At 36.1% G+C, this 13,314-nt stretch overlaps 2 protein-coding genes across 2 annotated transcripts; one reads left to right on the plus strand and one right to left on the minus strand.

Moving 5' to 3' along the window:
• The first annotated feature begins 21 nt into the window (after positions 1-21).
• LOC121237050 (dynamin-related protein 1E-like) lies at positions 22-9,844 on the plus strand. The gene is made up of 15 exons (XM_041133603.1): positions 22-434; positions 631-694; positions 1,166-1,273; positions 3,847-3,948; positions 4,559-4,609; positions 4,718-4,779; positions 5,532-5,622; positions 5,764-5,828; positions 6,987-7,181; positions 7,292-7,411; positions 7,504-7,574; positions 8,024-8,249; positions 8,603-8,653; positions 8,741-9,109; positions 9,534-9,844. Exons 1-15 carry the CDS (start codon positions 291-293, stop codon positions 9,660-9,662), a joined length of 1,848 nt encoding a protein of 615 aa, XP_040989537.1. The 5' UTR covers positions 22-290; the 3' UTR covers positions 9,663-9,844.
• A 79-nt stretch (positions 9,845-9,923) lies between these two features.
• Positions 9,924-13,314, minus strand: LOC121237051 (haloacid dehalogenase-like hydrolase domain-containing protein Sgpp). Its single transcript, XM_041133604.1, has 5 exons — positions 13,088-13,314; positions 11,729-11,846; positions 11,230-11,381; positions 10,629-10,890; positions 9,924-10,252 (listed from the first exon to the last, which is right to left on the minus strand). Exons 1-5 carry the CDS (start codon positions 13,126-13,128, stop codon positions 10,085-10,087), a joined length of 741 nt encoding a protein of 246 aa, XP_040989538.1. The 5' UTR covers positions 13,129-13,314; the 3' UTR covers positions 9,924-10,084.

The raw sequence follows: 13,314 nt of genomic DNA on the forward strand, positions 1-13,314 counted from the left end.
TTTTGAAAAGAAAAGAAAAATTAAACGGAGCTAAACATGCGGCACGTCGAATCCACGAGTCCACGACCAACATCTTCTCTACCAGATCGTCACCCTCACTCTCGCATCCAAATCAGCAGAGAAATAAAATTTAAATATTCAGAAAAATATTTTCAAACTTTCCGAGAAAACCATCACTAGCAAAAATAGCTTTCCTTCTTCTTCTTCCCCTTCTCCTTCTTCTCTGCTGCTTCTCCGTCTCCCTCTTCCGCCCCTATACTTCTTCTTCTTCTTTCTCTAGGGTTTGCAAAATGGGCGGCACTATGGATAGCTTGATTTCTCTCGTGAACCGGATTCAGAGGGCGTGTACTGTCCTCGGTGACTATGGTGCTGCTGACACTGCTCTGCCTACTCTCTGGGAAGCCCTTCCTTCTGTCGTCGTCGTCGGTGGCCAGGTCAGCTCTTCTCTCTCTCACTTCCTCTCTCTTTCTGCTAGTGTAACTGTTTGTCCGTATGCATATGTTTCTCTTCCTTTGTCCGTTTTTAAAGGAATGTAAAGGCTATGGCCCAGCTTTTTCTCTCTTCGTTTGTGTGCATGCATGATGCTTCTAGTGTGTTTGTGACTGTGATGTGTTTTGGGTGAGAGTGTAGAGTTCGGGAAAGTCGTCGGCGTTGGAGAGCATTGTCGGGCGTGATTTTCTTCCAAGGGGATCAGGTTAGTTTTTTCTTTTATAATTTTTTTTGATAAGTTTTTTATTTTTTTAATAAATTTCATATGTTCTTATATTGATTCCGAATTTTCAGTCTATTTGGTGGATGATAAATTGGATGGAAGGAAGACAAACGAAAACTTTGACTCCTTTTTATGTTTGCTGTTGGCTTTTGTTCTCAAAGAATGATAATACTGCTGTAGTAGGCTTGGCTGAGCAGAGTTTATTTTCTTTTTCTACTTCGCTTTCAATTTTTTTTCTTTTTTATTTTGAATTTCTTGAACTTAAATGGTTTTATTAGTTCATTTTCCCGTACAAGCCGAGTTATTTTAATTAATGAAAATTTTGCTCCAATAAAATAAAAGAAATAAAAAATTAATAATTTGATGTTAGCTGCATTTCCTTCTCCTTGGTTTTCTTTGTCTAATATAAAAGTTTTGTTATTTGATAAACTGAATTTGGCCGGGGAGTTTCAGGGATTGTGACGAGGAGGCCTTTAGTGTTGCAGCTGCAGAAAACGGACCAGGGTCTACAAGACTACGCAGAGTTCCTTCACATGCCAAAAAAACGATTTACTGATTTTTGTATGTCATTTCTTGGGTGAATGATGATCTATTGTTGCACCATTGTTTAGGTGGAATTGCTATTGCACTTAATTGGAATGATACCTTTTGATTGAATGGAGATATGATTACATGTTCTATTGCTTATTTGTTTCCCTCATATTTGTAATCTCGTATTTCATGATGATTTTTGATTGCCCTCTGTTGACTTATTTCATGAATGATGGCCCACAAATACTTCAGAATTCTACTCAATTTTTATTTTAATGTTTGAAATTCACTCACAAGATGGAATGTGTTAGTGAATTTTAATATCTGTTATATATCACTCCTTTTGCTCTTCATATCTCCACTCCAGTTATTACTATGAACTGATCACGAGCACTGTTATTGTCCAAATTAGAAGCACAATCAATGTAATTTGTAGTACCTTACTTGAGATTTTTTTGCAATTTCAACATATATGATGTCAAGGGGTAATCATTCTATTGTGTTCTAAAAGAGTAAAAAAAATTGTTATTTATTCCATTGGCCAACCCCTAGGCCTAGTTACCTTCATTCAAAATTTTAACTGAATTGAAAGTGTACATTCTCATTTCTATGGGCAATCCTTTTTGTATATTCACTTACATGCTCACCTGTGGACTTGTATCCTGGATTATCTGATACATGGTTCTAGTAGGTGGGGTCGTGTATCAGGGATTTGCTCCCCAGGGGTCAGTCCAAAGAGGCTTACCTTGGTGAGGTTCCACATGATAAAAGAAAAATAATTACATTATCAATAATATCTCTTTTGAGAGCCTTGTTTGGCTCACATATTTATGACTATTCTCAAACCTGTCCAGCTGCATGCTTGGCTGCCAAGGATGTTTATTTCTTGCCTGGATTAGGCTTCCCGCATCCTTGATATTTTCTCTTTGCTAATAAGATCAATTTTTTACTGGGATGTTTGCTCAAAAACTTGACAAACACAGTTTCTGAAATGGTGAGCATTAACAAATGATTTCTGTTATTCACAGTGAACAAGGATTCAAGAAATTGAATAAGAAACATGGTACTTCGACCCATTCATTAAGTATTTTTTTTCTTGAGAAGTAAGAAGACATTTTATTCATATTGAAATAGGCATAGCCCAAGTACTAAGGAAATATATAAGAGATTACACTTAGTTAGGAACTAGAAATGGATGCAAGGAAATCATGAAAGCTGAGCCCATTAAAACCTATAACAATGGCCCACATAAATAAAGTCTTCAAGAAAAAACTTAAATTTTTCAAAAAGCGCTCCCGATCGTCAAAATTTGGGTCATTCCTTTCCCTCCAAATTCACTAAAGGAGACAAATGGGAGCCATCTTCCACACAGCTACAATTTGAGGTATCCCCTTAATCCCTCTCCAACTGGCTAGTAGATCAACCACCCTCCCAGGCATAACCCATGCTAATCCCACTTTGCTGAAAAAATAATTCCACGAGGCCGTGCAAACTCACAATGTAGAAGTAGATGATCCACTGTTTCCCCACTATTTTTTCACATACAACACTAGTCAACAAGGATAAAACCATGTTTCCTTAGGTTTTTAATGGTCAGGATCTTCCCTAGGGATGCAGTCCAAACAAAAAAAGCAGTCTTAAGAGGCGCTTTGCTCCTCCAAATGCTCTTCCAAGGAAAGTGGTTACTAGTCTGAGTAGTAAGGACCTCATAGAAAGAGTGTACAGAGAAGTTCCCTTTACTAGGAGTCCACACAATCTTATCCACCACTGCATCACTGGTTCCAAAGGCGTATGGCAAGTTAAAAAATTCAGCAAAGACACCAACCTCTCAATCATGTGCCTCCCTAATGAAGTTGGAATTCCATTGTTGTGAGCCATTAGTAATTTCCCTCAAATTGGCCACCAAAGCATCTTGTTCCTGTGCAATTCTGAAAATAGAGGGATAGGCATCCTTTAGTGCCTTATCTCCAACCCAAACATCATGCCAAAAACTAATCCTATAGTCCTATTACCATCCCCCATCATCAGTCTAGTGTGTCTAGAAAAGGACCCCAGCCTTTCCGGATATTTTTCCATAACCCCACTCCATATGCCCCCTAAACACCAACCCCACCACCTCCCCCCCCCCCCGGCGGCAGGGGTGCTCCCATACTTAGAATCGATCACCACCAACTAAATTATACTTAAACTCTCTCTCTCTTGCTAAATTGTTTTGTTAAAATTGTTACTTAGGAAAAAAATGTTTTAATAAGTTAAAGTTAATAATATTGGTACAACAAAAATTGTAATATGACATGTTCAAATTCAGAATATTCCAACATTTTCGAGGTAATGTCAAAGTTGATTTGTATCATGATATATTTGTTACAATCCATATATTTTCAAGCTATAATTCTTTACTGATATTTTTACTTTGGGTATCTAACTTGTTATTATAGTAGTAATCTCTGTTATTTCTGATGCATTACACTCAAACCTTGCTTGGAAATATAAGCTTAGAGATTGTTTAGCATTGCTTTGTGCGGTTGCTGTGATTTTTATAAATTAAGAAGTGGACAGTGCACTTTGAATATGTTGTTTGACTGACTGTCTCTTTTCTGTAGCTATGGTTCGAAAGGAAATTCAGGATGAGACCGATAGATTGACTGGGAAGTCGAAACAGATTTCTCCTGTTCCTATTCATCTCAGTATCTACTCCCAAAATGGTAATTGAATTTAGACTTTGAGTTAGGAGTAAAGCATAATAAGATTTACTTATCAAAAAGTAAAGCATAATAAGATTTCCTTGTTTTCTCTGATGCATGGTATTTTTTGGATCTGTTGTTATCTATGAAACCACAGATAACACCTATTTTTTAATGATTGACTGGTTTTTGTTTTCGTAATTCTTGACGAGTATGCATCATAGATGAGGCTCCTAGGTGATCTGTGATCTCGATTTTCAGAAGTGTATTGGATTCATTGCTGTGCTACAGTATGTATTCTCTAGGAGGAGAATTATAGCATTTGGAGTGACCCAAAATCTCTCTTGTGAACAGAGACCTGGGATTTAAATCCCACTACATACATAGATAATAATTAATAAGCTTATATCCCCTGGTCACTCTCTAAACATTTTCCCAAAAATAATTCTGATCATATGTTTATCTGCTGCTGTCCTGCATACCAAGCAGATTAAAGTGTTTATATATATATATATATATACACACACACACACACACACACACACACATACAATTTTACTTCATATGTAAATTGTCATAATGTCCTGGAGTCCTTTACATTATCTGACAAGTGCAGTTTATTTTCTGGCAGTTGTCAACTTAACATTGATAGATTTGCCTGGTTTAACAAAGGTTGCTGTAGGTATGCTTCTTTAAATTCCCCTCTCCTGCTTAATTGGATTTATCCATGTTGTAAGTTTCATTTTTATTAACTTAAGTTCTGAAAACCTGAGGTGTTTGGTATTTCCAGAGGGACAGCCAGAGAGTGTTGTTCGGGATATTGAAAACATGGTTCGCTCATATGTTGAGAAGGTAATAAGAAAGGACTTCTATTTGTTTTTCTCATTCAACTTACGAGTTTATATCTATTAACATCATTCTTATTATTGACTTCATGACTCCATTTTATGTGTTTTGCACATATCTCAACTAGAAGACAGCAAGTAAGAAGAATATAATGAGTAGCCCTATTCTCTAAGTTCTATTTACTATGTAATTCTGGGAGATTGTTCTTTTCATCTATATTCACTCTTTTGTCTCAATTTTATAATGGATAACCTTAGAACAGTGAGCTACGGAGTAAACCAGGGAAGAAGCTATCATGAGGGAAGGTCATTTATTAAAGCATACTTGTATGTTGTATTCTTAGTTAAATAACTTGCTCCTTGATTTATTGTTTGACAAGTTCTAACTTCATAACTATGTAAGCTGCCTTTGAAAACCTTTATGCACAAAGAACTGTAGAACCACCTTTTTAATACACATTACAGATCTATGGAGGAATGTTGCCTTAAAATCTAATCAAGGAAATTAGATTTACAAAGGAGTGTTGCCTTATATTTCCTGTAGAAACCAGTTTCTCACTTTAATTTGAATTAATCCATTTGGTTGCTACTTATTTTCGAGGTTGCAAAGAACGCTGATTGATTGTTATATTATGCGTTTAAATTGATATGCCATGCTTTTAAATTGATTGGCTATATAGTCTATTGAAGTTCTGAGTAGTTTACTTCCTTTGAGTTCATTACTAGTTATTTAAAGAACTTATGTTTCTTGGATTGCAGCCAAATTGCATTATTCTGGCCATAACTCCAGCCAATCAAGATATAGCAACCTCTGATGCCATCAAGCTTGCAAGGGAAGTTGATCCAACAGGTATATTTTCTGTACATTGTCTGTGGTTATCTCTAAGTTCTACGCATATATGAATGTAGCTCTGTAAATATGCTTCCATGATTCTTCTTTTGGTTTTTTTCTTTAATATAGAGATCACATGTTTCTTTTTTTCTTTTTTAGGTGAAAGGACATTTGGTGTGTTGACAAAGCTTGATTTGATGGATAAAGGAACAAATGCTTTGGAAGTAAGAATTCTTGCCTTCTCTTTTTTTTTTTTTTTGATAAGTAAACGATAATGTTTATTAATAAAGAATAGGCAAAGCCCAAGTACACAAGATAATATACAAGAGATAAGGCCTATCTAGGTCACATTATTAAATATTCTTGCCTTCTCTTTTCTAAAGGGTTTGGCTTTAAATTCTTGACACTTATATTTTGGCTGGAGGCTATATGAAGTTTCTAGTGCATCTCTATCAAATGCAGATGAAGAATTGCTGAAGATGTTTCTCATTCTATTTTGGATGATATTCTACGCTTAATATGCAATAAAGTAGAACCCTACAAACCCCTCTTGAGTAGTTGATGTAAGATAAACATTAGGCAATTTTGTGACTACATTATGACTATATGCTCTCTCTCTCTCTCTCTCTAATTTGCATAACTGTATGCTCTGAATCACACCAAACTCAATTTTTGATAGAAGATACAGTTCGCTCAATGATTGCCTTTGCGTTCTGCACTCCATGTGGGGAAGGAGTGTTATTGTTTGCCCAAAAGAGCCCTACATAAATATTCTGTCTTTAAATCATTTTAAATATTTTAGTTTTTGAAATGTCTTAACATATATTTGCATTTCTATTTATTAAAAAAAACATATATGTCCATTTTCTAAAAGTTGAAGTTCGTTTTTCTTTGACTTCCTGTACGGAGCTTACCTTTTTTTCTCTGAAAATGAAAACAACATTCTTGTTAAAATTTGTGTTACCTCTAATGTAAAATAAATGATCTATAGGAGATCTCTTTATTCGTATATTTATATTGGGACAAAAGTAGTATTACTTTGTCAGAATCTGTTAGGAAGTTGATTACCTAAGTGGTCATTTTTATTTATTAGTTACACGTGTACCAGGTGGGCCTTGAGTAACACTGGAAAAAGTTGAAGGGTTCCAAAGCATCCAAAGCTAGAAAATTGCATGTAGATTGATTGTTTCCCTTGTAGCTTTATAAAGAACTTTTATTAGTTTTTCTTGGTTATTGTAATTGTTAATTTTTCTGTTCCCTCTGTATTTGTTGTAATTTATGCAAACTTGGCATTACAAAAACACTATTCTTCCAAGTAAACACATTGATGCAAAAAAAATTGATGCCCTTAATATGCGTTTTCTTGCCATGTTATTTTGAAGGTTCTTGAAGGAAGAGCTTATCGGCTTCAACACCCTTGGGTTGGAATTGTAAACCGTTCACAGTCTGATATAAACAAAAATGTTGACATGATTGCTGCCCGGCGGAGGGAGCATGAGTTCTTTGCTAGGAGTACTGATTATGCACACTTATCCAGCAAAATGGGCTCTGCATATCTTGCAAAAATTCTTTCAGAGGTTTTGTTTGTCCTGCCTATCTTCATCTCTAATGCGATGAATAGCTTACTACTATTTTTTTCTAACTCTATATAATGGCTGGTTATGCTTTGAACTTGTCATAATCTCAGTATTTAGAATCTGTAATTAAAGCTCGCATACCAGGCATCTCATCGTCGATTAACAGAAGCATTGATGAACTTGAAGCGGAGTTAAACCATCTTGGTAGGCCGGTTGCCATTGATGCCGGGGTGAGAAACTTATCTATGAGTTTATTATTTATTATATAGTTTTTCTTTTCTTATTTATTATTGACTGCTATTATTTCGATGGTGCATATCAGGCCCAGTTGTATGCTATCCTAGAGTTATGCCGTATATTTGATCGAATATTCAAGGAGCATTTAGATGGAGGGTAATGTACCATGCTCTGTTTCTTCTTTTCTTCCATTTGTTTAAATCTCATCTCAGCTGCTAGATGAGAGCCAATTAAATAGATGAATTTAGATGGAAAACTGAATTCATATGTCTGAACGCATTTAGATCTTAATTCAGGATTTTGGAACTTATTCTTGTGTACTTGTTTGTATGTGTGTTGATATGTTTTCCTTCACACCATAAATAATTACCTTCGACTAGCAAAATTTGAATAGATTACTGTTTGAAAAACCATTTGCCTAACAACCAGGAGCCGTTAATTACATAAATGCTTTGTTTGATTTGTTATGTTTATCTGTCAAGATGAAGTTGGCATCTGATCATATTCTAATTCTAATTTTAGTAAGCATGATAATACCTGGTAATATTGGAGTAGGGAAGTGCAGATAATTTGCTCATGTCAATATTTCTTTGCTAAAATCTCAGGCGACCAGGTGGTGATCGGATTTATGGAGTTTTTGAACACCAGCTACCTGCTGCTTTGAGGAAGCTTCCATTTGACCACCACCTTTCACTGAAAAATATAAGGAAAATGGTTTCAGAAGCAGATGGATACCAGCCTCATCTTATTGCACCTGAGCAAGCGTATCGACGCCTCATTGAGAGTGCACTTAATTACTTCAGAGGCCCAGCGGAAGCTTCTGTAGATGCCGTAAGTGTTTTTGTCTTTATTTCTTCTCACGAAGTGTATCATGTCTAAAATTATCTCACATCTCATACGTTGAGGGCTCCAAAAGTAATTTATATTAAATTAGATTGTTAAAAATGTTCTCTTACATGCTATTGTAAGGGTATATTTTTTGTTTCCCCACTATGAAAAAAACAATTAAATGTTTCATTGTCGGCTTTTTCAAACTTTTACAAATGACAAGCATTGCACATGTAATCCTCTTTTTGCCAAGGGCTTGTGCACCCCTGGGATTATTCGGGACGTTGTTCCCAGACACCTATTGCCAATAAAAAAAATTGTAATCAGCTTTTGTTTTTGGGATTATGATATTCCAGGTTCACGTCATATTGAAGGAAATTGTTAGAAGGTCAATTGGAGAAACCCAGGTATGAAATTAATAAATTTACTAGTTTCAAAGTAACAGCAGTTTACCGGCAAGGGAAGATCAAAGTTGGTGTTTTGGAATGGTACAGGAGTTGAAGCAGTTTCCAAGCCTTCAAGCTGAAATAGCAGGAGCTGCCACTGAAGCATTGGAGAGATTCAGGGAAGACAGTAAGAAGACAACTTTGCGATTAGTGGAAATGGAATCTTCATACATGACTGTGGATTTCTTCAGGAGACTTCCTCAGGAAGTGGAGAAGGGAGGAAACCCTGCTGCCTCCTCTGCAGAACGATATACTGAAGGCCACTTCCGCAGGATAGGATCAAATGTTTCCTCTTATGTTCAGATGGTGTCAGAGACACTGAAGAATACCATTCCAAAGGCTGTGGTTCATTGTCAAGTGAGGGAAGCCAAGCGGTCTTTACTCGATCATTTTTATACTCAACTGGGCAAAAAGGAGGTATGCAGCAATAACTCCCTTCCCTTTGTGCTGAAATTAGATTTTGATAAACCCATTTCAAAACAGAATATGAATAACAGGTTCCTTGGGCCTACTCACGATGGAATTATCTTCGGACATGCCTAATTGAATTTGATACATAATGCCATTCGTAAAGTACCTTCTATGGATCTAACACAATTGTTTTACTAATCCCTGGTTGCTTTATTAATATATCATTTTCTTTTCGAATAAAACTCAGACAAATTTAGCATGGTTCAGATCTGAACGTTAGACGTATCCATTCATCATATGTTAAAAATTACTTGAGAAAGGTAGGCATGGATGATAGTTAGTTGTACCAACCTGAGTTCTATAATACATTACAAGGAGCTAAGAAGGATGGCAGTATTTTTATAAAGTGGTTTTTTCGTTTATTGTGCAGGGCAAGCAACTCGCAGAACTGTTAGCCGAAGAACCTGCATTGATGGAAAGGAGGCAGCAATGTGCAAAGAGGCTCCAGTTATACAAATCTGCAAGGGATGAGATTGATACAGTAGCATTGTCCAGATGAGGTGAATTTTGCATGTGTGGTAAGGAAATCCATGTATAAAATCTATGATAATACCGAGGAACATGCTAATAAGGATTGGACTATCAGTTTTCTCTACCAGCATTATTTTCAAATATATATATTGATGTATTTGTATTAAAATGCTGGTTTTTTAGAGGATCATGATAGCCTTGAATTGATCATCCCAAGTTTTCAGGTAGATTGCTCATGTACTCCATAATCCATTGCATTCTCGATCTGATTCTGGCTAATTAACACACATGGGAGTAAAATCTACTTTTATTTAATCATTGACCAAATAGAAATATATGAATAGCAGGTCAAGTAGCTACACCTCGAGGACCCAAGAGATCCTTTACAACAGAATTATTTACCCATTTTGAGTTTAGGGTGGAAATGTCTATCATTTCTGTGGATGTTCCTCATTTCTTATCGAGCTCTTCTAACGCTGCCCACAATTTTGGGTCATCATAATCCTTTACAAGGAAGGCAGGCCTTGCTTCAATCAGAGAGTGTTCAGGGTTTCTGGTAGCTATACCAACAACCGGCATCCCAGCTGCCACTCCTGCTTTAATTCCTGAAACAGAGTCCTGCCAGAGCCAAAAAAATATACCAAATTTCAGAGATCAGAGAGATATAGACACTAACATGCTGTCATCTATTTCTTTGAATTGTAGAAAATATTTGGATTAGAAAATTGTAGAGGATCCTAATCCAAATTTCAAGGAGCATCTAGTACTATGAGAAAAGATATTTGCAACTGTGAATCGTACAACCGCCGCGTAATTGTTTTAAAAAAATTGAATAAAACATAGGATTCACATAAAAAAAATTAATTTTTTAATAGTAAACTTCATTCTTTTTCAAAGTGATTACGCGGCGTTTACGCACTTCATGGTTATACGTAGAATTACTCCAGCACTATATATACCTCTGAAATGTATATGACCTGAGATGAAAACATACCTCAAATACAAAAGTGTGATCCTTTGTTACATGGAGTACTTCAAGGGCCTTCAAGTAGGGATCTGGATATGGCTTGGCATGGTCACAGTCACTCCCGAGAATGACAGCATCGAAAAAATCTGACAGCCCGAGCTTTGATATCATGAGCTCGGCATTTGGTTTTGGTGCATTGGTAACTGCTGCTCGTTTCAAGCCTCGATCCTCAATCCATTTTTTCACTTTATATAGGCCATTCACAGCTTTCAATTGTTCTTCGGCCAATCTATGTTGTTTCATTAAAGAAAGTCTAAGACGTTGAAGCTTTAAAGAAATTGCAAGCAGGGAAATACAAAGAAAGTCTTATGTTCTTTGTTCTAAACTTTATCATATATAACATGAATATATACAAGAGTAATGCTACATACAATCGTGGAATGCGCAAGTGTCGGATAGTCGCTTTGGAAAAGAGGTGTCTATTATTAAAAAAATATTATTTTTCATGTGGATTCCGTACTTATTCATTTTTTTAAAAGTGATTGCACGACGATTGCACACTCACCACTGCAACTATCATTTCTCTATCTAGAATGAAGAGAGGTTTTACTCAACAATTTTAATGTACCTCCGAAAAATGGTTTCCTTATCGTCCGTGGACTTCAAGCCCCGTTGAACATCATCAGGGAAGAGTAACACAGCAATGTCATCATTATGCTTGCCAGAAATATTCTCCATGTAGAATTCCTCAGTAATTGGAACTCCTCCATTAAAACCAATCTGTACACCACCACAATTTCTGTCAATCCTACATAACTATTGTTCATATATATATATATTAAATTCATACAAATTATGAGCTTCCCTTGGCTAAGCAACAAGTAAGCTGCCATAAATCCATTTCTTCATGGTGGATTTGATTGCTTTTTCCTCACATATTTTAAGTTAAAGATCAAAATGTTTGTCATAATTCATTGGATAAATAAAATTTATTTCTGGTGTGGAAGAACGTGATTTAGAGAAATGTAGAGACATGAATTAATAGAATTATGAATCAGAAATCTGAGTTTTTTCGAGATTTTATTTTATATTTTTGCCGATAAGGTAGCTAGTGAAAGAAATTCCACCTCTTGAAGCATTTCACGGAAGGCATGGTAATGGAGTGGATCTGAATCACATAAAGTTCCATCCACATCAAATAGTACTGCTTGAAGAGGGGCAAGTGCAGCAAGAGAACTTCTGCTGGTTCCATGACAAAATTAAGGCAATGAGACAAAGTACTGCAACCAAGTGACATTAAAAAAATGCGGTGCTTTAAAGTTTCAGAGAATATTTGAAAGTGCAGCACATCAAGATCGAGGTCAGTCAATGCATCCCTAAACTGCTCTGCAAGAAACTTCATGTGTATTAAAGGCTCATTCTCAAAGGCCCGACCTACAGAACCAGTAAAGGCTCCTCATCTCATGGTTGATATAGAAGCCAAGAGATCATGAGTTGGTACACTTTATTCAACCGATAAAATGACATTATTTTGTCACACTGGGGGCATCTCTCTTTAATTATCTGAAGTACACTACTTGCAGGAAACTTCTTACTAAGAACTGAGTGAAGGATTGAGTTTTGATGCATCAAAAGAGAAAGACAAGCGTTAATCGACAGAATTCATGAAGTGACCGGATGCCGTGAACAGAATAGGGAAGCAAAGAGTACTATAGATTTGAACAATAAAGCTTTTTCCCATGATTTTCAACAAATCTAACCTTTCGACAGTACCAGCATTGGTTAGGAACCTGATGCAGCGCACCGTTTTGGAGAAATAAGATTACACAGCTTCAATAATCAGTGACATACGCACCGTATTGCATCCTAGAGAATTTCAGCTTATTATTGTATTTTGTCTCTTTGTAATAGTTCGTTGCTAGATGTTTATGTGTCAGTCTTTTATTGGTATGGTTTGTTATTCTGCATGAGCATAAGGGAAGGGACTGAGGGGAGAGAGATCTGTGAAGAACTGATCTGTGTATGGAGGTTGGAAACCCTCGGAGTTTCCCTTATCAAAGCAGATGAGTCTATGAGACTCTTTATCAAACACTATCCCTGCGTCAATTATTTCTTCCGCAAATCACTCTATTTCATTTTACGACAATCCTTATTACATTGCAGCAATTCCCTATCCTCTTTACATTACAACAGATTCCGCAAGTTACACTGATTTACAAGAAGAACCATTACAGAATTTATGTTAAAGAAAACAAAAAACGTAATGGCTATTAAATATAAGGGAATAAATATAAATGAAACATGCATTGCAAAAAAAAAAAAAAAAAAAACTCTAAAAACTTGTCCATCAATAGTAGTGTGTGCATACAAAATTCTCACTGCAAAAGTTGAAGAACTAAGAACATCATGTACAGATTAGAATTTTGCTGCCACTTTCATAGAAAGCTGATCACACCTCAAAGCATAAAAAGAGAAGGAGAGTTTACCTCTCCACAGACTTTTCACCACATGGGGTTGTCGACCTCATTGTTTGATGGGTCTGAGGTGGAAGTTTACAAGCCTCGTTGTCTTTGCCAATATATATATGTTTTGAGAACTGGGCATTTGCATGGGAGCCGAGTGATCAAGACTATAGGGGTTAAAACATGAAGAGGAATGAGTGAATGAAAGGAAAGGAAAATAAAATAAAATATATGTATATTCAAAGAATCTA

The sequence above is a fragment of the Juglans microcarpa x Juglans regia genome, chromosome 6S (genome assembly GCF_004785595.1).
Source record: "Juglans microcarpa x Juglans regia isolate MS1-56 chromosome 6S, Jm3101_v1.0, whole genome shotgun sequence".
NCBI classification, from domain to species: domain Eukaryota; kingdom Viridiplantae; phylum Streptophyta; class Magnoliopsida; order Fagales; family Juglandaceae; genus Juglans; species Juglans microcarpa x Juglans regia.

Excerpts from the sequence above, each read along its gene's own strand:
- LOC121237050 (XM_041133603.1), top strand. The coding sequence starts at position 291 with ATGGGCGGCACTATGGATAGCTTGATTTCTCTCGTGAACCGGATTCAG. Across the intron at positions 695-1,165 it reads TTTTCTTCCAAGGGGATCAG|GGATTGTGACGAGGAGGCCT; the intron begins GTTAGTTTTTTC and ends GGGGAGTTTCAG. Across the intron at positions 7,182-7,291 it reads TTGCAAAAATTCTTTCAGAG|TATTTAGAATCTGTAATTAA; the intron begins GTTTTGTTTGTC and ends TCATAATCTCAG.
- LOC121237051 (XM_041133604.1), bottom strand. The coding sequence starts at position 13,128 with ATGAGGTCGACAACCCCATGTGGTGAAAAGTCTGTGGAGAG. Across the intron at positions 11,382-11,728 it reads TCCGTGAAATGCTTCAAGAG|ATTGGTTTTAATGGAGGAGT; the intron begins GTGGAATTTCTT and ends GGTGGTGTACAG. Across the intron at positions 10,253-10,628 it reads ATCACACTTTTGTATTTGAG|GACTCTGTTTCAGGAATTAA; the intron begins GTATGTTTTCAT and ends TGGCTCTGGCAG.